Genomic DNA, 24,763 nt, shown 5'->3' with positions numbered 1-24,763 from the left:
AACTCGTCTAACTAAACGTATTAACTTTTTTTTAGTAAACGTTATCTTTATATCAATCATGCCTGTACAGGGAATAATTTTATTCAACTTCAATGAACTAATCTTAGCGCATAAATATACTAATGATAGTGTTTTTCATACTTTTATTATAACGGGTTCAAAAAGGAACCCAGAGCCGTGAAGTCAGTTAAAAAAATGTGTTTTTTTTTTTTTTCAGGTGAAATGTCGGTGATGTATCTGTTCACGAGATACCGGTTCAACTGGAACGAAGTGGATTTCAGCATGTTTTCCACCTATGCCATGTGCACTTCCCTAGTGGGTAAGCTAATTAGTTAGACGTAGGTACTCGTACCTAATGCCCTTAGAATGTAGTTACGAGTATTACAATAGCCTGTTGTGTGTAGTGCGTCGTCCACCTTAGAGCTATAGAACTAGACCGTGTCTCTCTAGAATCTAGGTAGAGATCATCATCATTATCGACCCATTGCCAGTACACTACCACCACTCTGGTAAAGTGCAGATTTCAAGACTTTATAAACCTTTGAGGACATTATGGAGAACTCTCAGGTGTGCAGGTTCCTTCACCGTTAGATAAATCAAGTATTATTCTCCGAAAATTTATAGGTGCGTGCCCGGGATCGAACACCGAGCCCTCCGAATAGGGACGAATTTACCACTAAGGCTCTATCATCGCTTGTTAGATTTTGATAAGTATCCAATTATTATTTTCTTATCACAGGAACCCTGTTCTCCGTGGGCGTGTTCAGTCATCTACTGAAATTCGACGATGCGATCATTGGAGTGATATCTTGCACCAGTAAGATACTGTCTGGCTTCATGTACGCCTTCGCCACCAAAACCTGGCAAATATACATAGGTTTGTAAATATATTTTTTTAATAAAAATAGCGAGCAAACGGCGGGTCACCTGATGTTAAGTGATTACCGCCGCCCATGAGTATTTGCAGTAAGAAAGGAACCGCCAATGCGTTGCCACTTGCCAGCCTTTCAGGAATTTGTTGGTCCGCCCCTTGAATCTTGTAGTCTAATGGGAACACCACAGAAAGGAGTTGGTTCCACAGATTGCATGTGCGTGGGAAAAAAGGATCTGGCACAACATACGGTCGAAAAAAGGAGAGTGAAATGAATTCAAACAATTCTTCAGAACCTATTATAAAGGCGATAGAACACACAAGGAGAGCTTACGTCTCTGCGATGCTCCAGGCTTACAATAGTTACTTATCGACGACGGTCCCTTCGTACCTACAATGCCCTAAGTGGTAGATACGTGATTTGCATTTAATATTTTCAACAAACCTCTTAAAAACACCTTAAATAAGTTTTCTTATCTTCATGTTGTTTTCCTTTCAGCACCGCTGATTGAGATCTTTAACGGCACTTCATTTATTGCTATGAGATCGATGGTGTCTAAGCTCGTGGACAGGGACGAACTAGGTATTATTCTGTTTTTTTAAACAATTATAAATTAGCTTCTGTAGTTGTAAGACTTGTAGGCGACTCGTCTGATAGGTTGAACATAGTGCGTACCTATCTACTAGACGCTGAGCTGTGTAGGTACCTACCTACGTCAGCGGTGTGGTGAGCGGACATAAGCTCCGTAGATTCGAAGCTTGATCTTCTCTAATAAGCAGGAAAGGAGGACCCATGTTTCGTAGACAAAGTACCTAGATATTAAATACCTAAGTATTCAAATACTCGAACCTCAAGTCGAAACTGTTCTAATTCCGAGTTCAAGGCAATATCGACAGCTTTCTTGACCTATGTTTCGCAGACAGGTATTAAGTAGGTGTATAAAGACTGGAAAATTCTAATTCCGAGCTATTCCAGGCAAAGTGAACTCATTCTTCGGGGTGGCTGAAGCGATGATGCCGCTAGTGTACGCGCCGATGTACACCACAGTGTACACCGCCACCATCAAGACCTTCCCTGGCGCCTTCTTCCTACTCGGCGGCGGCCTTACTGTGCCGGCTGTACTTATATTCTTGTAAGTATTATTCAGACTTATTCCAGGGAAAATTAACTCATTCTTAGGGATAGCTGAAGCGATGATGCCGCTAGTATACACCACAGAATACACCACCACCATTGACCATCAAGACCTTTCTTTCTCTACACAAGTGATATTAAAGAGGAAGGGAAGGTGTAATAGGATAATTGTCTTCTTTCGAAGATAATTATCCTATTAAATAAAGTTACATATAACTGCAGTGTGAAATCACCCTTAAGCAACGTGAACGTGTTATACAACAAACGTTTTACAACAGTTTACAATCTTGACATACTCTGACATTATGAAATCTTTTCAGATGGTTGTATTTGGCAAACAAAAAGTACATCAGTCCAAACACACAGCAAGATGGAAATAATAAAGCGAAATTGGAAGAGAAAATAGAGAAAAACGGTATTGACAACAAGGCTTATGAGGCTGAAGAGAAGAAACCCGCATCCAAAGTGGACGCAAACTTGTCTGACGATGTTAACCCTAACTTGAACCAGTCGCAAATAGAAATGGGTTTCACAGAGAGTATGCTTTGTACTAGTAAACTGTAAACATGGCATAAATCTCATAGTAAAAGAGCTGGTTACAATTTTGAGGAGGTAGTTAAAAAAAGCTGACAAGGGGTTGAGACATTTTTGTATAAAGCCTGGCATAACAGCTAACATCAATATATTATTAGAGTTCCGTCCCTCAAAAGGAAAATTGGGAACTCTTGTAGGATTACTTTGTAGTCTGTCTGTCCGTCTGCCCGCCAAGAAACCCTATAGGACTTAAAATCTTGAAAGGCAGGTTGGTAGGTAGCGCACAAGTTAAGGAAAAATCCGAAAACCGTGAATTTTTGGTTACATAACAAAAAAAATGTGTTCAGGAAAAAATAATTTACTTAATCACATAAACTTGCAGTGTTCTATAAAAAATTGTTAGGTGCATATATCTTGTACATTGGTACGGAACCCTTCATGTTCGAGTCCGATTCGCTCTTGACTGGTTGATTTTTTGGATTTTGCGGGTTTGAATTCGATATTTTCTTGATCTTGTGAACACTTTCCAAACTCATATACCGCTTCTTTATGTTGTGATAGTCAGTATTCTGTGTAATACTGTGAGTACTAATTACAATGCTACCTATTGGTTTAATTCAAATTTAATTAAAAGTTTTTGATTTATTTAGGTAATTATTTAAATTAAGCATTGTAGACGTTAAAATGAAAGTGATAAATTGAAATAGATATAAGTACTTAGTAATTAGTATTATGTAATTATTTAAATTTAAAATATTTATACCATCCATGATAAGTATATAACGATTTAAACTTAAATGCTATTACTGACTACTTACTCAGAAAGAAACAAATTCAAGTTTATTATTTATGTGGCATTTCGATGCTTGCAGGTCATAAAAGAATAATATCTTGTTATTTTTATTTTGACAGAAAAATCAAGTTATCATTTCGCTTGGTTATTCGATAGTCCAAAGCATGTTGTTCACTCTGGTTTGGTATTAATCGGGCATCTCTGGGACTATAACTCTTTGTTATTTTATAAATAATTGTGATTTTATCATTTTAACAAAAACCAGTCTGTGATATTCATAATGATATTAAAATTATTTATAATACGTTAATTTTAATTAACTATACTTAGTATAAAATAATAAAATGCGATAGAAGTTTCAAAAGTATGTACCTACATATTTTGATTTTTGATCTTGGAATTATTCAAAATAATTATATAATAAATATGCATATTAACATTACTATATGCATATTATTTTTTGGCATTAAAGTGGTTTTTCATACTGTGTTAATATTTTATTAGGTACTTAAAAGGACCATTAAACTTCAAAAATAAATTATTTTTGTATAATACCTACTATAAGTATCCAAGAAACAATATTATATTTTATCTCTTAAATTTATCTACTCATACGCGTATATTAAGCTTTATTTCTTGTCCCTTTATTAGTAAAGTTGATGTATGAAAATAGAGTACTTAAGCTATGTTTAAGAGGTCTGATTTTTTAATCGCCAAATTGTAACTGACGAATGAAGATATTTTAAAAGATTTCCAATACCAAAGTTGCTAATACGGAATTAAACATGATTCGGCGATTTATTAATCGGGCCTGTATTAAAATAAATTATTGATTTTTATTGCTTTGTTTTATTTTATACGTTAATTTATTGTGTACGTTATTTTCGCCCAAACTATTAGCAAGCTGAAGGGGCAGTGGGCAGGCCGTGCCTGTCGTAGAGGCGATGGCCGTTAGAGCCGGAAAGTCCTTGAGTGGAGACCGCGTTTAAGCAAGCGTACTGTGGGACGCCCTCCAGCGCGATGGGCCGACGATATAAAGCGGATGACGGGAAGTGGCTGAATGAGGGGCTGAGGACCGGGTGTGGTGGCGCTCTATAGGGAAGGCCTATGTCCAACAGTGGACATCCACAGGCTGATGATGATGATTTTATATGTGTAAGCACCTATAATAGGTATAAGAAGAAAACCTAAATACTAAAATGTAAATATCGATTCTAATTAATTGAGCTATACTTATATTTTCAGTAAACAATTTAGAATTACTGTATGCCATAGTAACACACGTTCCAGTTTCTAACATATTATTATGCTCTCAAAAATCAAAATAACATGAGCGGCAAGAGTGGCTACTATTTGAGAAGAAAAAAAAGCAAAACATCTTACCATGAATTTTGAGTCCGCCCTTTTCCCACAACAAATCCTGAATGAGTAAAAAAAATATTCAACAATTTTTAAAAAATCTCATCCAGAATCGAAACCGCACTTTCCCTCAAAAATCCTAAGTGGTTTCACTGTGTTTATATAGTATTGTAAGAAAGGGTTTTGAAGATTTTGGCCGACCTAGTAGCCCGCCATTTTTCTTTATTCCAAAAAAGCGGCCATATCTAAAATCTGCATTAATCAATAGCTGGCATCAATACAAACGTATAATATGAGGCAAAATTTTGCAAAGTGTCATGTTTCCGAGATATAAGCTATCTTTGTTCTGGTGACGTCATAAGTACAATAGTCTAGCCACCAGTACAGTACTGATTAATGCAAGTTTTGTGTGATCGCTATTTTGAAAAAAAAAAAGAAAATCAGAAAATGGTGGGAATGTAGGCAGACTCCATACTAAAATATTCAAACCCTTTTTTTACAAACAAACTTAGCATGTAAAATTTAAAAGAAACAGCTAGAATTTGGATTACCCCTTGCACTAAATTCGAGTTGACTGGATTACATACTAAAATTATTATCAATAGTAAAATAAAAGATAAGTTATTACAACGTAACTTTTATTTTCTCATAAACATATTTAAAAATGTATAGAATAAGTTTGCACCCATTGCACCTTTTAGATGATTTGCACTTAAAATATTAAATACAGAAAAAGTCTTCGTACTATTTTGCTTTTACAAAACTTTTACAACAATACATTTAAGCCTTATTTACACGACAACAGTGTTTGATAAAAAATGATAATCAAATTGCAGTGTGAGCTATAAAGAAAATCTCATAAGGTAGAAGGGGAGGGTTAAAACCAACTTAATCCATGTAATGTTAAGACATTGCGTGGATTAGGTTAATTTTAACTTTTAAAACTTCATCAACATTGATAATAATCTTTCTTCCTTGAAATTCGTTATATTTTTAAGGTTCCGTATCTGAAGAATGCCAACGGGGCCCTTTTACTAAGTCTCTGGTGTCCATCCGTCTGTCTGTTAGTGGGATATCTCATGAATAGCAATAGGTAGAGGGTTGAATTTTTTTTTACAGAATGTGTATTTCTATTGCAGCTTTAACAAATAATAAAAATTCAAAATGGCCGCCATGAAAAGAGACATAGATTAAAAAGGATTATTTCTCGATGGTAATGACCCCTTCGTGTAAATATACAATAATGCAATAACATCTAACAAAATAATTTAGAGTCAACACTGCAACAGAAGTTAATAAATATATAATTGCGTAATTTAACTTTCAACAAACCTGAGATATCAAAACTTGTACTTCATTTCATTTATTCGTGTAAATAAGGCTCTATACAGGCACGGCACCTCTAAATCTAACAATTTTTAAAAGTTTAAACAATATTATGAACCAACAAAGAAAACTTTTCAAAACATTTTCTATTCACCTCTCGGTTACTCAATACAAAAAAACGAGAGAGAAATAGTGTATGACATTTTGAATTGTAGTGTTTATTGGCACGAGTAAATCTATTATATACTTATAATTATAAAAATACATATAAAAATGCTTTTGCGCTTAATATAAAGCACTGAACACACCAAAGCCGAGGGCATGAGACAGCATTCTTTCGCAGTTTTTGAATTGGCCTCTCTCCACAATCTCTCCTGTCTGGTTATAGTAGGAATGGGATTTTATATCTCACTATCTTGATAGAGTTCGAGCACAACAACGCCAGAGAAAAATGGATCTCAAGGTCCTTGATTTAAAGAACAAAATTCAGTACCGCTGACTTTAAATTCGGAATATTTTAAGCATAATTGGACACACTTTAATTAAAAAGCTTTCGGGTCCATTTTACGTCAACGCTCGAATTTTATGAACTTGGGATAATAAATCTTAAATGCAAGAAATGATTTCTATAAAGCGGAATTTACATTACGAAACTAGTGGCACGAATTAGTTTCACGACATTATTTTCATTATCAATTGCACGTAAACGTCTAATGTCGCAGTGCATGCATTACGTTGACGTTTACACAAGCAATTTATAATTAAATTAATGTTATGAAACTAATTTGGTAATGTAAATTCCGCTTAAGGTAATTGCTATTTGACAAATCGCAAAAATGCTGTACTTTGAAATAAATTGTTTATTTTTCTAAAGCATTAACAGCTATTAAATACATGCAATTAAAAACTTCAGTTTGTGAAGATTATAAGTGCCTCTTTAAATTTAGTATACATTATCCCAATAAAAAAAAAAAACAAGTTGAAAACATTGCTGTTCGCAACTTGTTCTGTAAAAATTTTCTTTAACATCTTGATACTTTGAAGCCAACCTCCAGAAAATGATATGTTTAGGTTTAGCAATCAATTCGAACTGTTAGTTTTATACTAAATGTTTTTCATTTCTTAAATAATCTAAAACTAACCAAAAAACTTCCTGTGCTATTTATTTTCTTGCAGGCGCTCTATGGAATTCAGTGTCCACTGGACTGTCATGGCGGAAGGACTGTGCGCGTCATTTCGTCGCAAAATATTATTTAAAATGAATTTAAGCTTATTATTTTTGAATGAAAGTTGTGTTTATAATCGTTGAAAAATAAAATAGGGATTTTTTCATTTCTAAATGAAGCCTGCTTATATACTAAAATTTATTCTAAAGTCACGGTTTTACCAGGTAAATACTCGGAGGTTGTCATAGATTATGATGACAGATAGTAAGTGTTCTAAATAGGTATTATACCTATGTTTTTTAGGAGATAGCGCGCCTCGTTCCGGGTGCCGTGTTCCGAAATGGATTTCGTAGTAGTGCAAGTTTGGTGCAAGCCCCACATGACGGAGGGGTATGCGTCAGGCATTTCCTGTGTACAAAAAAGACCTATATTTCGGATCCATTTTTCATCACTGACATCATGCACTATTCAAAGACTGGTCTTCAAGCATTGAGGAATTTTGGACGAGAGACATCTCGAAGGTTCCCGAAGGCTGCCTAACTGAGTTAGATTTGTCGGCTAGCTAGCTTTTTTTGAAATTGGACCTACTTAGCTGGATTGTGTGTTAGAGATTTCTTATGAGATATTATATGTACATAATAATATAACCATCATAAGAAAGCTCAGATTCATGCTGCGGGCAATGGGGAGAGCCTAAAGGTTGGAACGCCATTTCGGCGGCCGTGTTTCCTGCCATATATACCTTAGATACCTGCAAGCCAAGAGTGAATAGGCATCTTCTAGGTAAGCGTGCTCCAACTTGGACCTCATCATTGCTTTCTTTAAAGCATGATTGTCGTCAAGCGCAAGCGCAAAGATTCAGGCGGCGCAAACCCGTAGCATGTGGAAGACCCTATTAAAGACCTATGTTCACTGTGGACGTCTGTCGGTTGATGTTGATGATTATGTCTTTAGTGCAAGTAGTTCAGTAGTTTCAGAGTTTATCGATAACAAACAAACAAACCTTTCCTCTTCATAATATATGTACTTAGTAGCGCAAACTTGGAAAAAATCTCGTGGAAACTCTTTAATTTTCCGAGATAAATGTCATTTTACCTGGCAGCCCTAATCAATTTTATCACTGATAATAATAACTAATTCATAACCGTTAAACCTAAGAGTCAAAATCTCGTTTTTCTAGTCGAGTTCCGTAGGCTCTTTGAACTCACCGCATCCCAAGAAAACCTACCATTAGATGTAGGAATAATGGAAAGAGGTCACAACCCTCAGCAATAAAGAATACGATGCGGAGAGAGATGTCACTCTCAAGGTCTTTAAATGTATCCATGCAAAAAACCACGTCGACTGGTTGCTCCGTTGCAGCGTGATTGAATATTAAACCAACAAACACACTTTCGCATGTGAAATATGGCCAGTGATTATAAGAAACAGTTTAAATCTCTCTCTGCTCTCCGAGAGACGTTAGGCAAAGTGAACACGAATTATGACACTTCTGTGTTCTTATACAAGCTTAGGTCTCTCAATTTTGTCAATTAATGTCAAATTTCTTTCTCAGATCAAAACCTAGTAAGTGGTTTAAATTCAAGAGAAGTTTAGGAACACACCTTTGAGAACATGGAAAACTTGCAGGTATGCAGGTTTCCTCACGATGTTTTCCTTCGCCGTTAAAGCAAGTGATATTAAATTGCTTAAAACGCACATAACTGAAAAGTTAGTAGTGCGTGATTCCAGGATCGAAGCCCCGACCTTCGATTAGGAGGCGGACGTTCTAACCACTAGGCTATGACAGTTTTTAAATTAAAGGGGTTTAAATATTTTAGTGAAGACTGGCGTACACATTTATTCATAACATGTGCATCATTTTCTTTTTTAGGGTTCCGTACCTCAAAATGAAAAACGGAGCTCTTAAAGGATCACTTTGTTGTCTGTCCATTTGTCCGTCCGTCCGTCAAGAAAACCTATACTACTTACCTGTACTTCCCGTTGATCTAGAATCACGAAATTTGTTCTCGGATTTATTCCTTTACTTGGGCTATGAGAGTTGAGACCTATCTACCTGCCCATAATTCTAGGTTAACGGGAAATACCCTATCGGTTTTCTTGACAGACACGACAGACGGACAGACGGACAGAAAGACAGACAACAAAGTCATCCTGTAAGGGTCCCGTGTTTCCTTTTGAGATATGGAACCCTAAAAACATTATGTAAGTATGCAAAGTATTTCCCTTGCAAACCATATTTAACAGTTGACATGTAGAGGTCAGAACTCCTTTTGACTTTTCCTATCTTACTTTTAAGTTTTAATGCATTAAGTATTTACTGTTTTGACATGGTATTTAGATAATGGGTGATATTTATTTTATTTAATCTAATTCCTTTGAAAAACTTAGTAAGGCGCATTAATCTATAAAAAACCTAGCGAGTTCATAGACTTACTATGTTTTAAAATGGTCAAAGCGACTTACTAGCTTTTAATTTTACTTTAATGTGGGTGTCCTTACAATACAACGGGACATACTATGAAAGTTAGGCTTATGACATAAAACGATTTTCGGAAAAATGACATTTACTTTGTTTTGATATGGGGCGGTCGATATAATTAGGTACTAGGGTAAAGGCTCGAGTAAATGAACAGATTGGACGTTTTTACATGTATTAAGAGCTGGAATAAAAAACCGGCTGATATACCTTTTTTAAATATTTTCTTACAAATTCTTACACTTTTTTCAATTTCAATTTCAAAACCGTGTTCCGTTCAAACCGTTCAAAAGTGCGTGTGCGTGCGTCCATGTGTGTGTGTGTGAGTGTGTGTGAGTATATATTTGTCTGTATGTTTGTACGAGTGTTTGTGAGTTTGGTATTGCGTTGTATAACCACATGAGTAGCGAACAGAGTCAAAGCTTCATACAAGTGCGCTACGATAGGTACACTACTACAAGCTTGAGGCGCGTGTGTGCGTGAGCACAGGCGCTACGTCGCGTACGGAGAGAAATCGGTTTATACCGGCTCGGCCTGTGCTCAAGCTCAGGGGCTGCAGTACACGTCGCGCGTCGTGTTTTCATTTAATTTAATGTTAATGATAATAATTTAAATAGTGTTTACAATCTATTTTCTTGAACTGTCATAGATTTTGTTCAAAATCAATATCTGAGGATCCCTAGGATCACAAAACAGGAAATTGTTACCAAAACTTAAAAAAGTCGACGCCATTTTGAAATTCTTTGTTAATTGACCGATTTCGTTCAAAATCGATATTTAGAGCTCCCTGGGATCACAAAAAAGGAAACTGTTACCAAAATTTAAAAAAGTCGACGCCATTTTGAAATTCTTTGTTAATTGACCGATTTCGTTCAAAATCGATATTTAGAGCTCCCTGGGATCACAAAAAAGGAAACTGTTACCAAAATTTAAAAAAGTCGACGCCATTTTGAAATTCTTTGTTAATTGACCGATTTCGTTCAAAATCGATATTTAGAGCTCCCTGGCATCACAAAATAAGACTCTGTTACCAAAATTTAAAAAAGTCGACGCCATTTTGAAATTCTTTGTTAATTGACCGATTTGGTTCAAAATCGATATTTAAAGCTCCCTGGGATCACAAAAAGGAAACTGTTACCAAAATTTAAAAAATATTTTTAATCGACTTCAAAAAAAGGAAGAGGTTCTGAATTCCTCGGTATCTTTTTTTTAACGTATGTTCCCCGATTACTCAAAGACGCCTGGGCCGATTTGGATTTTTTTTTTGTTTGATAGGGTATACTTCGCAGGTGGTCCCATATAAATTTGATGAAGATCTGATGAATATCTTCCGAGATGGAGAACGGAACTCCTCAATGGATAAGAGCAAATTGCTCGCGATCAGTGTAATATCTTAGTAAACAGTAGGGTTTTAACTGGGTATGGCATATTATAGTACAGTGGGCCACTAAAAATTGTGAAATAAAAAATTTTCAAAAGAAAAATAAAACCGACTTCAAAAACCACAATCACTAAAATTATTTTTACTTTTTAGTGTTTGTGGTTTTTGAAGTCGGTTTAATTTTTCTTTAGATTTTTTTTAAAATATTTATTCTGGTATTCTTCTTTCTTGGATAAGGATCCCTCTTGGGTATCCCCATTTCTCTCTGTCTTTGGTACTATCAAGCTAATTTTCTCTCGCGATTTGCACAATAGCATTAGACCAACGCGTCTTCGGTCTACCTATTTTTCTTTTGCCTGCTGGACCTGGCCAAGGGGAGATTTTTCCTGTCCTTCTTTCATCTGTAAAAATCGATACAATATGACCATTTGCATTTCAGTTTTAGGGCATGTCTCAAGGTTTCTGTAGGCTTTGTCTTTTTTCTTATGTCTTCAATTCTCACTTTGAATATTTTTTCCTTAAGTTATGCTCCTTGCCATCGCCCTTTAGCAAGTCACTATTATTCTTTTTATATTCTTTGTCTGGACCCATGTTTGGCTGGCATAGGTGAGGCATGGCAGGATGCATGTATCTGTAACGGATCTTTTAAGATGTACTGGGTAAGCTCCTTTCATTCTTTCCTTTTGTGCCCAGTACTTGTTCGAACTGATGTTAATCCGTCTGTCTACTTCCTCTTCTGCACTTGTAACGCTGAATGAGACTTGTTTTTTAAAATACATTTAGGAGCATAGGTATTGTAGTTCCAATACTTAATTGTATTTATTTGCCTGTTACTATAAATATGGCGGCTGATTGAATGAGGCCGATTGTTTTAGGTACCTCTGCGAAACTGTTCAAAAATAGTAAACTGAAGTAAGTAGGTACTACTTACAAAATTATGTCGCTTTTCATTGATAAATATGGATTTCGAAAATTTGACCACATTTCCAAATTTCGCGATATATAAAGTGGCTTCCGATTCCGAATCATTTCACTGGCATACAAAATTCAACTTTTTTGTTTTATTAGGTTTTGAAACTGTTTCTTACTAATTTGACGTCGCTGATTTCAGATCTACTTTAATTTTTTACACAGCAGCTCTAGTTTTTGAGATACAGGTACCCCCATATTTTGCACTATACTCACACTTTGTATGTTTACACTTTATTAAGATCACACAAGTAATTTCCAAAATTTATCGAGGTGTTAACATCAAGAAGAACATCTGCAAGTTATTCCAATCATTTTTGTACCATTTGGTGGCGAGTACGTATTAAAGAATGTCGTGCAAGTGTGTCTAACTTTGTAAAACAAGCATACTCGGGCTACTTTGAGAACCCATCAGCAGCTAACAGCAAGGCCTGGACTCCAAATTTTTATATGTGGAAGCTGTATTTCCTCATTGCGTTTATGAGCAAATAAGAATAGACCCTACTTTTACTAAAAAAAGTATTATAATTTGGCGCGAACCATCTAAACACCATGATGATTATTATTTCTGCATTGTGAATATAACCAGAAGAAACAGCAAAAAAATTGTTCCAAGCGACTCTATTGTAACTTGCAGTCTACAATTAGAACGATTCTGACTTCTGGTGATAAATCTGTACCTCAGCCCCAACCCAGTACCTCCAATCTACTTCAAGAACTTTCAGAAGGTAGTGACGATGTAGTGACTTTTACATCTCAACTTAGACTATTCAATCAAAATGATTTGGACCACTTAATGAGAGATCTTAGATTGTCTAAAAAGCATCAGAACATGTGGCTTCTCGGCTCAAAGGAACAAATCTGATAACATGTGTTACGGTATATTGTTCTCACTACTCTCAAAACATTCAGCAGCTGATGTTGCACTTCCAGCGACTTGGGTGCAACATGGGCATTAAGTTTTTCTCTATTATACAGAAAGGGCTCTATTATACATTCTAAAACAGGTTTTATTTATTATTATTATGTAAAATAGTTTTTGATTTATCGCGCAAAATGTAGAAAAAAATATATAATAAGTCAAAAACTGTGAAAATCTGACAATTTGTTTTGAATTCCAAGCCGAAAATATATTTAAGAATTTATTTATTAATAGGAATCGAGAGTTTATGCACTAAATAAATCTAACTATAAGTTAAAAATACAAATATAAATTGTTATGTAAAGGTTGATGTGTGTGTGTGTGTGTGTGTGTGTGTGTGTGTGTGTGTGTGTGTGTGTGTGTGTGTGTGTGTGTGTGTGTATGTGTGTGTGTGTGTGTGTGTGTGTGTGTGTATGTGTGTGCGTATATGTCTATGATTTTGATCAGATTATATTTTGCGCAATGTATGTATTTAGTAGTTTTTCTGTTTCCTCGTAATTATATTTAGTTAGGTAGTTTTTTAGGCATTTTTAAGACCATGTTTATTTAAGTGGGTGATTTTAACTTTTTTGTTAATACACCTATACAAGTACGGCCCTAAATAGTTAAACTGTCGTCTGGCAAAATTGGTTTTGGTCCTAGGCAAAGCAATGTGAGTCTTTCTCCTTTTTTTATGTTCCGGTGACATAGGAGAGGGGTTGTTCGCATGATATCGTAGAATGGTATGCATGATATACAATTGTCGAACAGTCAGTAGTTGTGATTCCTTTAATAACAGTTCAGTTGGAAATCTACGCGGTTTCCGAAGCATAACTTTTATGATGGCTCTCTGTGCCCGTTCTATTTCTATCATATGATTTGTGGCAGCTCCTCCCCATGCTGGGATACAGTATGTTAGAATGGACTGAACAAGAGCGGTATAGACGTTATACAGTAGATCTGTGTCAACTATGTCCCGTAGGTTCTTAAATACATGTATTAAACGCCTTATTCGTTTGGCCACCGCTGATATCTGTGGTTGCCAATTTAAATTCTCATCTATAATCAAACCTAAGTATTTTATATATGATGCTTTTTCCAGGGTTTCACAAGTGCAAGAGTGTAGTCTATTTACTGCCCAGTTCATTTACTGGCAATTTATCCTTTTGTTAAATAAAATAAGTTATAATAATTAATACCACGCATTTTATTTGATTTTTTGATATTTAAATAATTTAAGAGTGTATACCTACTGTGTACAGACACACAAAATATAAAAATTATATATAGAACGATTCTCATATACCTTAATTTTAGGTCAATGTCAGGGTAGTCCTTATTCGTTCATGTACTGGATCTTTTACCCTCCTACGTCAAAATACTAAAAGTCCGCGTAAATTTCGCAGATTGAAATGTCTGCTTGATTAATTGTCAATAGAGGGTCATGACATGTCAAAATTGCTAGTTTGAAGGTGAAATCGTCTATGTCATTCGCATTGGATTTCCTCTTAAGTACATCTCGAAATGGCGACCTCGCAGCGGCAAGCGCGGCTTTGCCAAACCCCTACTAGATGGATAGACAACATCAAACAAGTTGCAGGGAGCCGCTGGATTCAGGCGGCGCAAGACACCTATGTCCAGTAGTGGACATCTATCGGTTGACGATGCTGTATAAAGCCGGCGGCTTTGGCGTGTAGAGCGTAAGACACGTGTGGAGTTAAATGCTGACGAGGATTTCGTAGTGCTTGTGTGCGATCTCCTTGCCCGCAAAAGAGACGTACATAGCGCCGTGGCTCGGATGTACCTGGAAAAATGTTTTGCGGTTTAAAGAATCATCATCAGCATCATGATCAAGCCATCGCCAGCTCAATATTGAGCACGGTATCTCAGTATGAGAAGGATTTGGCCACCTTATACACCTCAGGCATGCAAGTTTCCTCACGATGTTTTCTTTCACCGTTAGAGCAAGTGATATTTAATTGCTTAAGACGCACATAGTTCCGTCAAGTCAGAGATGCATGCCCGGGACCGAACCCGCGATCTCCCGATTCGGAGGCGGACGTCCTTACCATTAGGCTATCACGGCTTTGTTTAAATAATGGTAGATGAAAATGGTGATAAATCCAGCAAAATTCAAATGTGCCCTGAGTGAAAAATATTTACTAGTGCTTGATACCCGCGGTTTCCTCCACGTGGATATAGATTTTTTAAATTCACATGGGAACTTTAATTTTCGCGATTCAAAGTAGTGAATTGCACTTTATCACGTTGTCACAAATCGCTATTCATATGAACGTCTTTGCGGCGTGATTGTTCTGTTCCTAAAGGTAATATTAAGTACTAGCTACTGCGTGCGAATTCGTCTACATGGATTTAGGTTTTTGGAAATCCCGTGGGAACTCTTTGATTTTCCTTTGTCACTTTCCAAGCCTTTAACTACACCACCCACATAAACAAACACTGATGCGACGTGATTGGAGGAAAAACCAATAAACCAACAAACAAACATTTATTATATTGGTAGTGATTCTGTGTTATTACCTTGCCCGGAGTAAGCGAGCCTTGCTCCCGTGCTCTGCCGATGTAGAGCGGCTCACCCGCGGCAGTGTTTCCGCCCACGATAGCGTTGGGCGGCACCACTCCGTCGCGGTTCTCTACCCAACGGACCCGGTCCGGACGGGCGCAGCAAACCTGAAAATTTTAAGCAAGAGTTTTATGTTTATCATGGGCTTGGTGGGATATATTACAGCAAACTGTAATCAAGAAGAGAATTATCCCTACCAACATTTAAGGTACTAAGAGGGTAGGTACACAACCCTGCTATTCGGTTCGGAGGTACGGTTTTGCGTGCTACAGACGCAGGCTGTCGCTGTTGGCGCTGCAGTTTGCAGCGAGCGCCGCTCACGCGCACGACTCACACGCTCAACTAAGTCGCTGACACACTGACCAATTCAGTTGCTCACTGGGCGAGTTCATAAAGCCCACAACGTTATGTTTAGTATAAAGTATGCACTTCGTTCACGTCCACCCTACGGTACGTACACCGTCTGATTCTTGACTGCGATCAGGTTGCCCTCGAAGAGGCCGCATGTCTTCATCCGGCGTGGTTGTGATCCTTATTTACTATGGACAAGATGACTCACCTCAATAGTATGGACCTGGTTCTCACGTCCACCCACCGGCACGTAGGCCGCCTGGTGCTTGACAGCGAGCCTGCCGGGGATCAGGTCACTCTCGCACCGGCTGCGAATCACCCACAGCGGGCTCTGGTCGTAGCCCTCATAGCCCGCCACTACGGCGCGGTCACCCAGTCTATAGGCTCTTCCTAGCGTGGTTGGGATCCTTGTTTTACTATTGAACACTAGCAAGATGACTCACCTCAATAGTATGGACCTGGTTCTCACGTCCACCCCACGGCACGTAGGCCGCCTGGTGCTTGACGGCGAGCTTGCCGGGGATCAGATCACCCTCGTACCGGCTGCGGATCACCCACAGCGGGCTCCGGTCGTAGCCCTCGTACCCTACCACCACGGCCCGGTCGTTTAGTCAGTAGGCTCTTCGTGGCGTGGTTGGGATCTTTGTTTTACTATCGAACACTAGCAAGATGACTCACCTCAATAGTATGGACCTGGTTCTCACGTCCACCCCACGGCACGTAGGCCGCCTGGTGCTTGACGGCGAGCTTGCCGGGTATCAGATCGCCCTCGTACCGGCTGCGGATCACCCACAGCGGGCTCTGGTCGTAGCCCTCATAGCCCGCCACTACGGCGCGGTCACCCAGTCTATACGCTTCGGCCGGCGTGCTTGGGATCCATTCCACGAGCGCTGCAAATATGTAACCATGGGTTTTAATGTGATTTTTGCAAACTCGAAGGTATCACCTTCGCACCTCATTTGGAACACGCGATTTTCGTAGAGCTAGCTTTTTTAAATTCTGTTATAGTGTGATCAGGCGATCCAATCAACCGAAGTTTCAGTTACCAAACGAAAATATTGAATGATTACGGCATTTCATACTGTTGTCTGTGTGTGTTGATATTGTGAATTAGTAATGGGGGAATCACTAGGACACCCAGACAGGTGGAGCCCAAAGCAAATACAAAAGTTTCAAGTAAAAAAGAATCCTTTTTATGATATCTGCCATATTGGATTTCATAAAAAGGATACCTTTTTATCACTGAATGATTTTATTTCATATCTGATTTATCAATCAGATTTTGTGCAACATTTGAATAATTTTAGTAACAAAACATTATTTACTCAATGCAATAACAAGTCTTTAATGGTCCTGATATGATGAAGTGGTTTTGAGAATCGTAATCACCCACAATTAGATAGGTATTTAGAAAACAATTAATAAACAGTTAAGTATTCCATGATTCATTTTATAAAGCAACCTTTCTAGTGGCCTGTATTAATATATCATAAAGGTATCTTCTTAAAGGTACAAAGCGCGCCAAAACCGTAAAGTTTTTTCGGCGCAGATATTATGGCGCTCCGCTAATATTTGAATGATTTGAATGTTGTAGCGGAATTTTATACATGGGTTACAAACTTTTACCTCTGGATATAAAAGAAAATCATCAATAATTAGATGATTTTCGAAATATACGAGAATTTTTCTCGACCACAAATCATTTTTCACTTGTGCTATTCATAGGAATAAAGAACATCTGGTTCATTTAAATATTTGTTTTGTACTGATATTAGTATTTTAGATCGGAGAGGCAGGAGTCTCATGTTTAAAAATAGTACTTAGTAACTAACCGTATGTACCTACGTCGTTCAGATAAAAGTGTTAGATATTAGACTCGATCATTATTTTTAAACAGTTTTTTATAGCTTCACTTTCGTACTGTGAATATTTTAAAATCTTGCGCGACGGATTATTCAACTGAATCGGTACTTACGTACGGAACTTCGCACTCAAATTTCTATCCAATGATAACACAAATTATTTTTATTCTGGAATCTGGATTCAAACTCTAATAATGATGCTGCAGGGGATACTAACTTGATTCGCGAGAGTTAAGAATCTCTAGCGAGAGACATTCACAGTTAGACATGGGATAGGTATCTTGGAAGGAACACCACTAAACACCATCTGATGCCACTTGTGTCTAAAGGCTCCCAGCTACTGTTGAGTTGTGTCCACTTCATAGGAATTTAAATACTGCCTTCATTGGTCTGGTGGGAGGCTTCGGCCGTGGCTAATTACAACCCTACCGGCAAAGTCGTGCCGCCAAGCGATTTAGCATTCTAGTATGATGCCGTATAGAAACCAAAGGGTATGTGTTTAATAAAAACTGCCATACACCTTCCAGGTTATGCCACTTCCATCTTAGACTGCATCATCACTTACCAGTAGGTGAGATTGCAGTCAAGTCAAGGGCTAACTTGTATCTGAATAATAAAAAAAATTGGAGTTCAACATCTATCTGTCTTCAAACTGTGTGCTGAGACACAGCTAAGCAATTCGTTCAGTTTAAGGTACCTAGATGAAAATGTAGGTAATAAGTATCTACATAACAAAATACAGCATCAAAACTTACGTCCGAATCCCGGATATCCATAGGAAGGTGGTGCTGGTCCTCCGGGATAAGTCATCGCTGCTGGGTGGGGCGCTGTGGCAGGCTGATTTGGATATCCTGCGTAACCTGGCTGGTACTGATTCTGTGCGGGCGGCGGCGCGTTTGCCGGGTTGTAAATTTGAGGGTAGATCTGACCCTGCGGTGGAGGGTATTGGGGTGGGTTGCCGCCGTATGGATCTAGAAATATAGAAATTAAAAATATATATAAGCTGTATTTAACCAAGCATAAAGCTTGTGAGGTATGCTATGGAGCGAGCTATGTTGGTATTACTATCAGGGATAAAATCCAGAACGAGGAAATTTGCAGAAGAACCAAAGCAACATAGCTCAAACGATAAGCAAGTTGAAGTGGCAATGGGCAGGTCATGTCTGTTGCAGAACTTGTCATGTCTGGGCAGACGTGTTCTGGAGTGGAAACCGTGTACCAGTAAGTGCAGTGTGGGACAACCTCGAGCTCGCTGGGCTGACAACCTGGAGAAGGTGATGGGGAGCGGGTGGATGAGGAAGGCGAAGGCTTGTGTTAGGTGGCGCGCTCTTCGAAAGACCTATGCCCAGCAGTGGACACATACAGTCTGATGGAATGGAATGGAAATGGAAAAAGCTTGTGCTAGGAGTAGTTGTCTATGACAATAGTGTAACAAGCTTGCCCCTTTCAGGTTTCAGCCCACTCTTTACTGTTAAGATATTGAGGCTATAATTAAAGTAACTTTCACACTGTGATTATTAAGTAATTCTGATACTCGCATCATGAAATTAAATTAAATTACCGCCCACCACTATAGCATTGCAATGGTGAATGGTGAAAAGATATCAGACTTTTATTCAAGGGGTATGGGGTTCGATTTTGGTCAAGCACTTCAAACTTTTTGGACTAATCTACGTTTTAGGTAAAAAAATATCCCTTGCTTTAATGGTGAAGTTTTGGTTTCATTTCATTCAAAACCTAATAGCTTATACACATTGCCCTAATGCGGTCGGCGAGTGCCGGTCAATGTGTAAGGGTCAATTCACATTGATAGCAAATGGAAGCAAAATTCTAAAATTTTACATCACTATTGACCCTTATCTCCACCACATAAAGCACAGATTGCTACCGAGTAATCGCCGAATGCGTGAATTGTTGCATGTTAATGATAACAGGACAGGTTTTATCACAATATAATTGGTGACTAAATTTATAAATAGAGACCAAAAAGTGTGAATCATCACAAAATTAATGTTACTAGGCGTAGTTACAAAAATATAAATGCGCTTAAACATAGCAGCATCCACACAGTATAAATTGTATTCAATAATAATAGAGAACCCTTACTAATATTATAAGTGCGAAAGTGTTTGACTGTCTGCTAGTTTTTTATGCCCATCCGTTTGAGTGATTTTGATGAAACATAGGTACAGAGTTAGCTTACATCCCTAACAGATGTTGTTGAAGGCTTGTAATATCCTGGAAAATCAAAGATTCTACAGGATTTTTATTTTTTAAGAAACATTAATCCACAAGGAAGAAGTTGCAGGGATCATCTATTTGGTAAAGAGATAGCTTACATCTCAAGAGAGGATGGAGAATGTGGCTAATTCTGTCGTACACAATCTTAATGTATTGCTATCCAGAAAAGGATACCACTAGATTTAGACCTATCAATTAAAACTGTCAATTTACTTTAGAGATATTCTTACAGAACAGAATTAGCTACAATATAAGGTCTGTGTATTTAAAGTAAGTACCTAGTTGAATTAAAAATAATAAGTGCTTGTAGAATACCTTTTAGTTGTAGTTCTACACAGCACACACCCGGTTAATGTAACTACTTCTTACCTATTGGCTATTTAGAATCTAGATAATATGGATTGAGGTGTATTACTGATAATGTTGGATTGAGGTGTATTACTGATAATGTTAAGTTTATTACCCTGAATGTAGCCATTCTGTGTAAGTATGACTCAATACAAATAAAACATTTTTCCATTATGTAATGTGCTGCTTACATGTTTTTGACTGTTTAATACTGTCAGTGGTTTATGTGATGAGTGATGACTGATGACTAGACATCAGAATTGTGCTATATGAAAATACACTATTTTTATAGCATTATTGCATATTGTTTTTTTTGTTTTATGTTCCATAGCTGTTATATCAGAAAAGGTATCATTTTATAATTCTAGTACCGTAAGACCTATATTAATGCGCCTTACTCACACAACCTTGAACAATAAACTGGAAGAAATCTCTGTTTTAAAATAGCATTTCAAATGTAACTTAAATTATTATAACTTTGTAACTACAATTTTGGTATATGGAAAAAAGGTCTGTGGCAAATTAAAGACTGTTCTATAAAACCCAGGCCTTGAAGAAATAAAGAAAGTTAACGTATTTATCAACTGCACCAGCTAAACTCCACCTGAAGAGGTCCAGCAACATTAGTGGACATAGAGAGGTCATTTTCAGCCTACAAACTAATATAGAGTTTCAAACATCATAAGTGTCCTAATGAATAATATCTAGGAAAATATTTTAACTGTAGGTAGGTACCTATTTATATTATCAAAAGAATTAAAATTATGCATGTTCTAATAATAAACAATTTTTGTTAGTGCATCTTTTGACCATTTTTCATGCACATTTTGGCATTTTGATAGTGTGTATTACGATGTCTACTAATGACTATAAATTATAAAGAGGAGACAAAATTGATACCACAATAAGAGGTTAAAAGAAACCCAGAAAAAAGTTGGATGAATTGTGTGGAACAACATGTACATAGAAAATTGGAAATCTTTGCAACAGTGATAGCCTAGTGGTTAAGATGTCAGCTTCTTATTTGGGGATTTGTTCCCACAAACACACCTCTAAGTTTTTGGAGTTATGTAGTTTACAGCAATTAAATATCACTGCTTTAGCAGTGAAGGAAATCATTGTGAGGAAACCTGCATGCCTGAGAGTTCTCCATAGACCATAATGTTTTCAAAAGCTAAACCCATAAGAAATTGGTGTCTTCTGCAAATAAGTGCTTGGCAACTTGTCTGCCACTGCACATTTTCCTATAAATTACTGAAGTCCAAATTCAAATTCGTTTTCTAGTAATTGAGGTAAAGCTTGGCCCAATCTGATGAATAAGATTGGCTAATAGGTTTAAACACTATTATCTGAGGTGCAATGAGCGGGCAGGGTCAAGCACATAGTTTATTTAGGTCCGCCCAGCCCGAAATTCGATTGTGCATAGAAGCCGCCCACTTTTCAAGTTGTAAAACTTGGCTGCATGATTTCAGTTATTTCTCACAATTATTCTCCTCACGAGAATTCATTAAACAACGTACATTGCATAACTTCTAAGGTGACACAAAAATAATAGAGAATGCCGAGTACATTAGACAAATATTGTGAAATGTTCGGTAGGTACAATTTACAGTTATGAATTCGAAACTACAAAGAAAAGCATACTCACATCCAGACATGTTTGTAGATATTAGATTCTGTTCACGAGATTAACTATTTAGCAAATACTCTTAATACAAAACTAAAAAATGCTAGAATTTGAGGGCTGTGGAGAAATTAGAAATTACAAAGGTAACAAAAGAAGCAATTCAATGCACAACGCGGCGCGCTCTTCAATCCTCAATGACAGATGACACTTGACAGCTGGTGCAGACTGCAGTGCAGTGCTGCCATACCAATCGCTATTTTTTCCAGTAAGTGGGATTAAAAAACCCCGTCACCAAATTGAAGATACGAGAATTACCTAACTGCACTATTGCAAAATTAAATAAGATTAATTAAACTATTAACTAGTAATCATTGCTTAAGAATAAATGATGTTATAAAATCACTTCACACCGGTAAACGGTCATCAAAAATAAAATAGAATGTGGGGCAGTTGAAGTTGTAATGATAAAATTATGATAAAACGATGCTGTTCACCCTCATATTTCAATATTGGATTGATAATTTAGTAAGCACTTTTTGTCTCTTATTGTCTTTAAACACTTTGTTCACTAAGAACTAATAAAACCGCAAGTGCAATATTTCTCCTCTATACTGGTGAAAATTCTAAGTTTGCAACACAACTAATTCAAAGTTTAAACCATAGTCTGTGTGACTGTTAATGTGTCAATGTCAGTTATTACTCTGTAGCACAGTAGAGTAATAATTCACCTGATATCTCTATTTCATTCCCACAAAGAAAAAAGAGAAATAGTATTGAGATAATGCCAAGTAAGAAAAGGATAAGCTATTATCTATATTGCTATCTCATCCTGGTTTTTTCAAGGTTGGTAGACCGTATCATCTTGTGCGGATCGTGGTCTGTGGTGCGGATACTATGACGTTTTAAGACGTTCGTGACAATATTATTGTCTGGACAGTGTTGCCCGCTTCGTATGTTTAAAATTGCCAAAAAATAAAAACTGTACCCATGTACCGGTTAAAAAGAAGAATATTTTATATATTTTATTATCAATTTATCAGTGATGAATATAAATTTGTTGGATCAAGAGGATACTATAGGTAATCACTCGAGCGGCAAACGCAGCCAAAACAGCTATCGTGACGGGGCACAGAACAGCAGACAGCTGTAACTTCTTAGACTCCACCAGTTTAATGAAATTTTCTATCTGGCTGTAGCATTCACGATCTGGAACAATATTATTACAGGTTGACTTCATGAGACAACCAGTCTCATCCATCGGGGGTTCCGTAGCTCGAAAAAATATCATCATCATCATGATCAACCCATCGTCGGCTCACAGCCCGGTCTCCCCTATTATGACAAGGGTATTACTTCACATACCTTACCTTTGAGATGGAAAACTCTCAGGCTTGCAAGTTTCCTCACGATGTTTCACCTCTACATATTATTTTTATGCCTGAACGGGGCGGTCCTGTTTGTCGTGCACAGCGTAAAATAAATCCAGCTGAGAATATAGAAAAGGATACTTACTCAAATCACCATACATTAAAATGTGGTTTAAAATCATCAAGGTATTCTGCCATTCTTGAGTTAAATATTCACTCATTTTTGTAACAATGAGTGGTCGTAGGTTTAATAAAAAGTAATAATACAGATTAGTTTGAACGGAATCAACGTTCTGAAATCAAGAAATTTCAATTAGTTAAACTTATCAAACCTGTAACTACTGCTCTCATAAGCCGTGGGCATTTAGGAACTTGTCGATGGTGAGTTGATATCGTAGAATACAAAGCAATGAGTTCATAACTCCTTCCCAATTCCTTATTCCTGATGATGCTGAGTTCAGCTTTCCTAAACATAGGGATTCACGAGAACAGATGGTGAAATTATATGGTTAGTACTGAGCATAGACTTCCTTATTAAACTCCAAATCCCAAATCCTCAATCCTGATATCAGGTACTGCACCATCAGGAGCGAAGGACTCCGCATTTACTTACTTCTCAATCCAGATGCTGCACATTACTGCACTAAACTATGGGAAAGAGATAATACTGATTGTGAATTTAGAAAAAAGAGTATTTGAGAAACCAATTTCCAAAGCTTAAACTTCTCAGTGCAATTCAATACGGGTTTCATTATCTGGGATCTTGGACCATTATAAAATAGAGTTAATAAGTGGGTTCAGTACACACTTTTAAAATTGGGGATATAGATCGGCAAATCGCAAGCATCGTTGATAAAAGCCAGGAGTTAAACATGAGTAATATCTGAAAATTTACAACCATTATTAATTATTTTTGCTAATTTGTTGTAAGTAATATATTACATGCTTTAAAATGCTCAATTTAATATATTTTGCGTAGTAATAGGAACAAACTGCGGGAGACGATATGGGTAACTAGAGCTTTACATCTTTTCACCACGAACTTTAACTTTATTTCTAAAAATTCAAATTCAAATTCAAAATATTTTTATTCAATTAGACTTTTACAAGTTCTTTTGAATCGTCAAAAGCCTCTACCACTGGTTCGGAATGCCTTTCCTACCGAGAAGAACCAGCAAGAAACTCGACGGTTGCTCTTTTCAAAGATTTGATATACAATGTTAAAAGGCGCCATCTCCGCGGACGAGAGAATCGCGGCGATATGGTAGGTAGCGCCTAAGGTCTAAAAAAATAAATTAAAGACAAGAATTTTTAAACCTGTGCAGCGTAGATTTTATTGAAAATGTAAATACAGTCCGATATTTTGTCATATATTTGCATGAGTTCAAGCCAACAATAGCTCTTATCTGAGATTATAATATTATCATCCATTATAGATCTAGGAATTGTACGAAGTGATATCTGAAATA

General features: G+C 37.1%; 3 protein-coding genes across 7 annotated transcripts in view; 1 reads left to right on the top strand and 2 right to left on the bottom strand.

Moving 5' to 3' along the window:
• The window catches only part of LOC123869177 (solute carrier family 46 member 3-like), a 29,869-nt gene extending 26,219 nt beyond the window's left edge, over window positions 1–3,650 (top strand). For all 3 annotated transcript variants that reach the window (XM_045911943.1, XM_045911945.1, XM_045911944.1), the window contains exons 4-8: window positions 218–319; window positions 740–877; window positions 1,371–1,454; window positions 1,848–2,004; window positions 2,327–3,650. In XM_045911943.1, coding sequence (XP_045767899.1) covers window positions 218–319; window positions 740–877; window positions 1,371–1,454; window positions 1,848–2,004; window positions 2,327–2,570 — 725 coding nt within the window. In that variant the 3' untranslated portion in view covers window positions 2,571–3,650. The remainder of the gene's footprint in view (window positions 1–217; window positions 320–739; window positions 878–1,370; window positions 1,455–1,847; window positions 2,005–2,326) is intronic.
• A 4,446-nt stretch (window positions 3,651–8,096) lies between these two features.
• Window positions 8,097–22,116, bottom strand: LOC123869178 (annexin A7-like). Of its 3 annotated transcripts, none has more exons than XM_045911948.1 (6): window positions 21,949–22,116; window positions 18,467–18,682; window positions 16,528–16,739; window positions 15,456–15,605; window positions 14,583–14,718; window positions 8,097–8,132 (listed from the first exon to the last, which is right to left on the bottom strand). In XM_045911948.1, the coding sequence occupies exons 1-5, from the start codon at window positions 21,956–21,958 to the stop codon at window positions 14,632–14,634; spliced, it is 675 nt and encodes a 224-aa protein (XP_045767904.1). In that variant the 5' UTR covers window positions 21,959–22,116; the 3' UTR covers window positions 8,097–8,132; window positions 14,583–14,631. The 3 variants fall into 3 exon arrangements, with proteins under 3 accessions (XP_045767904.1, XP_045767903.1, XP_045767902.1); XM_045911947.1 differs by lacking the exon at window positions 8,097–8,132 and adding an exon at window positions 16,293–16,435 and having other exon boundaries at window positions 14,428–14,718; window positions 16,671–16,739; XM_045911946.1 differs by lacking the exon at window positions 8,097–8,132 and having other exon boundaries at window positions 14,428–14,718.
• An 818-nt stretch (window positions 22,117–22,934) lies between these two features.
• On the bottom strand, window positions 22,935–24,763 carry LOC123869180. Its single transcript, XM_045911949.1, has 4 exons — window positions 24,612–24,763; window positions 24,103–24,177; window positions 23,440–23,587; window positions 22,935–23,133 (listed from the first exon to the last, which is right to left on the bottom strand). Exons 1-4 carry the CDS (start codon window positions 24,723–24,725, stop codon window positions 22,964–22,966), a joined length of 507 nt encoding a protein of 168 aa, XP_045767905.1. The 5' UTR covers window positions 24,726–24,763; the 3' UTR covers window positions 22,935–22,963.

Source organism: Maniola jurtina, chromosome 10, assembly GCF_905333055.1.
Source record: "Maniola jurtina chromosome 10, ilManJurt1.1, whole genome shotgun sequence".
Lineage (NCBI taxonomy): Eukaryota > Metazoa > Arthropoda > Insecta > Lepidoptera > Nymphalidae > Maniola > Maniola jurtina.
Note: the sequence above shows the minus strand (reverse complement) of the source record. Positions and strands in the feature narration are given on the sequence as shown.

Bases quoted from the DNA above. Each gene is read 5' to 3' on its own strand.
- LOC123869180 (XM_045911949.1), bottom strand. From the start codon at position 24,725: ATGGATGATAATATTATAATCTCAGATAAGAGCTATTGTTGGCTTGAA. The intron at 23,588-24,102 runs GTGTGTACTGAA...TCTTGATTTCAG, and splicing joins CTATATCCCCAATTTTAAAA to AACGTTGATTCCGTTCAAAC. The intron at 23,134-23,439 runs GTAAGTATCCTT...ATATTGTTCCAG, and splicing joins TTTAATGTATGGTGATTTGA to ATCGTGAATGCTACAGCCAG.
- LOC123869178 (XM_045911948.1), bottom strand. The intron at 16,740-18,466 runs GTAAGTTTTGAT...ACATATTTGCAG, and splicing joins TGGATATCCGGGATTCGGAC to CGCTCGTGGAATGGATCCCA. The intron at 14,719-15,455 runs GTAATAACACAG...ACATTTTTCCAG, and splicing joins GCTCGCTTACTCCGGGCAAG to GTACATCCGAGCCACGGCGC.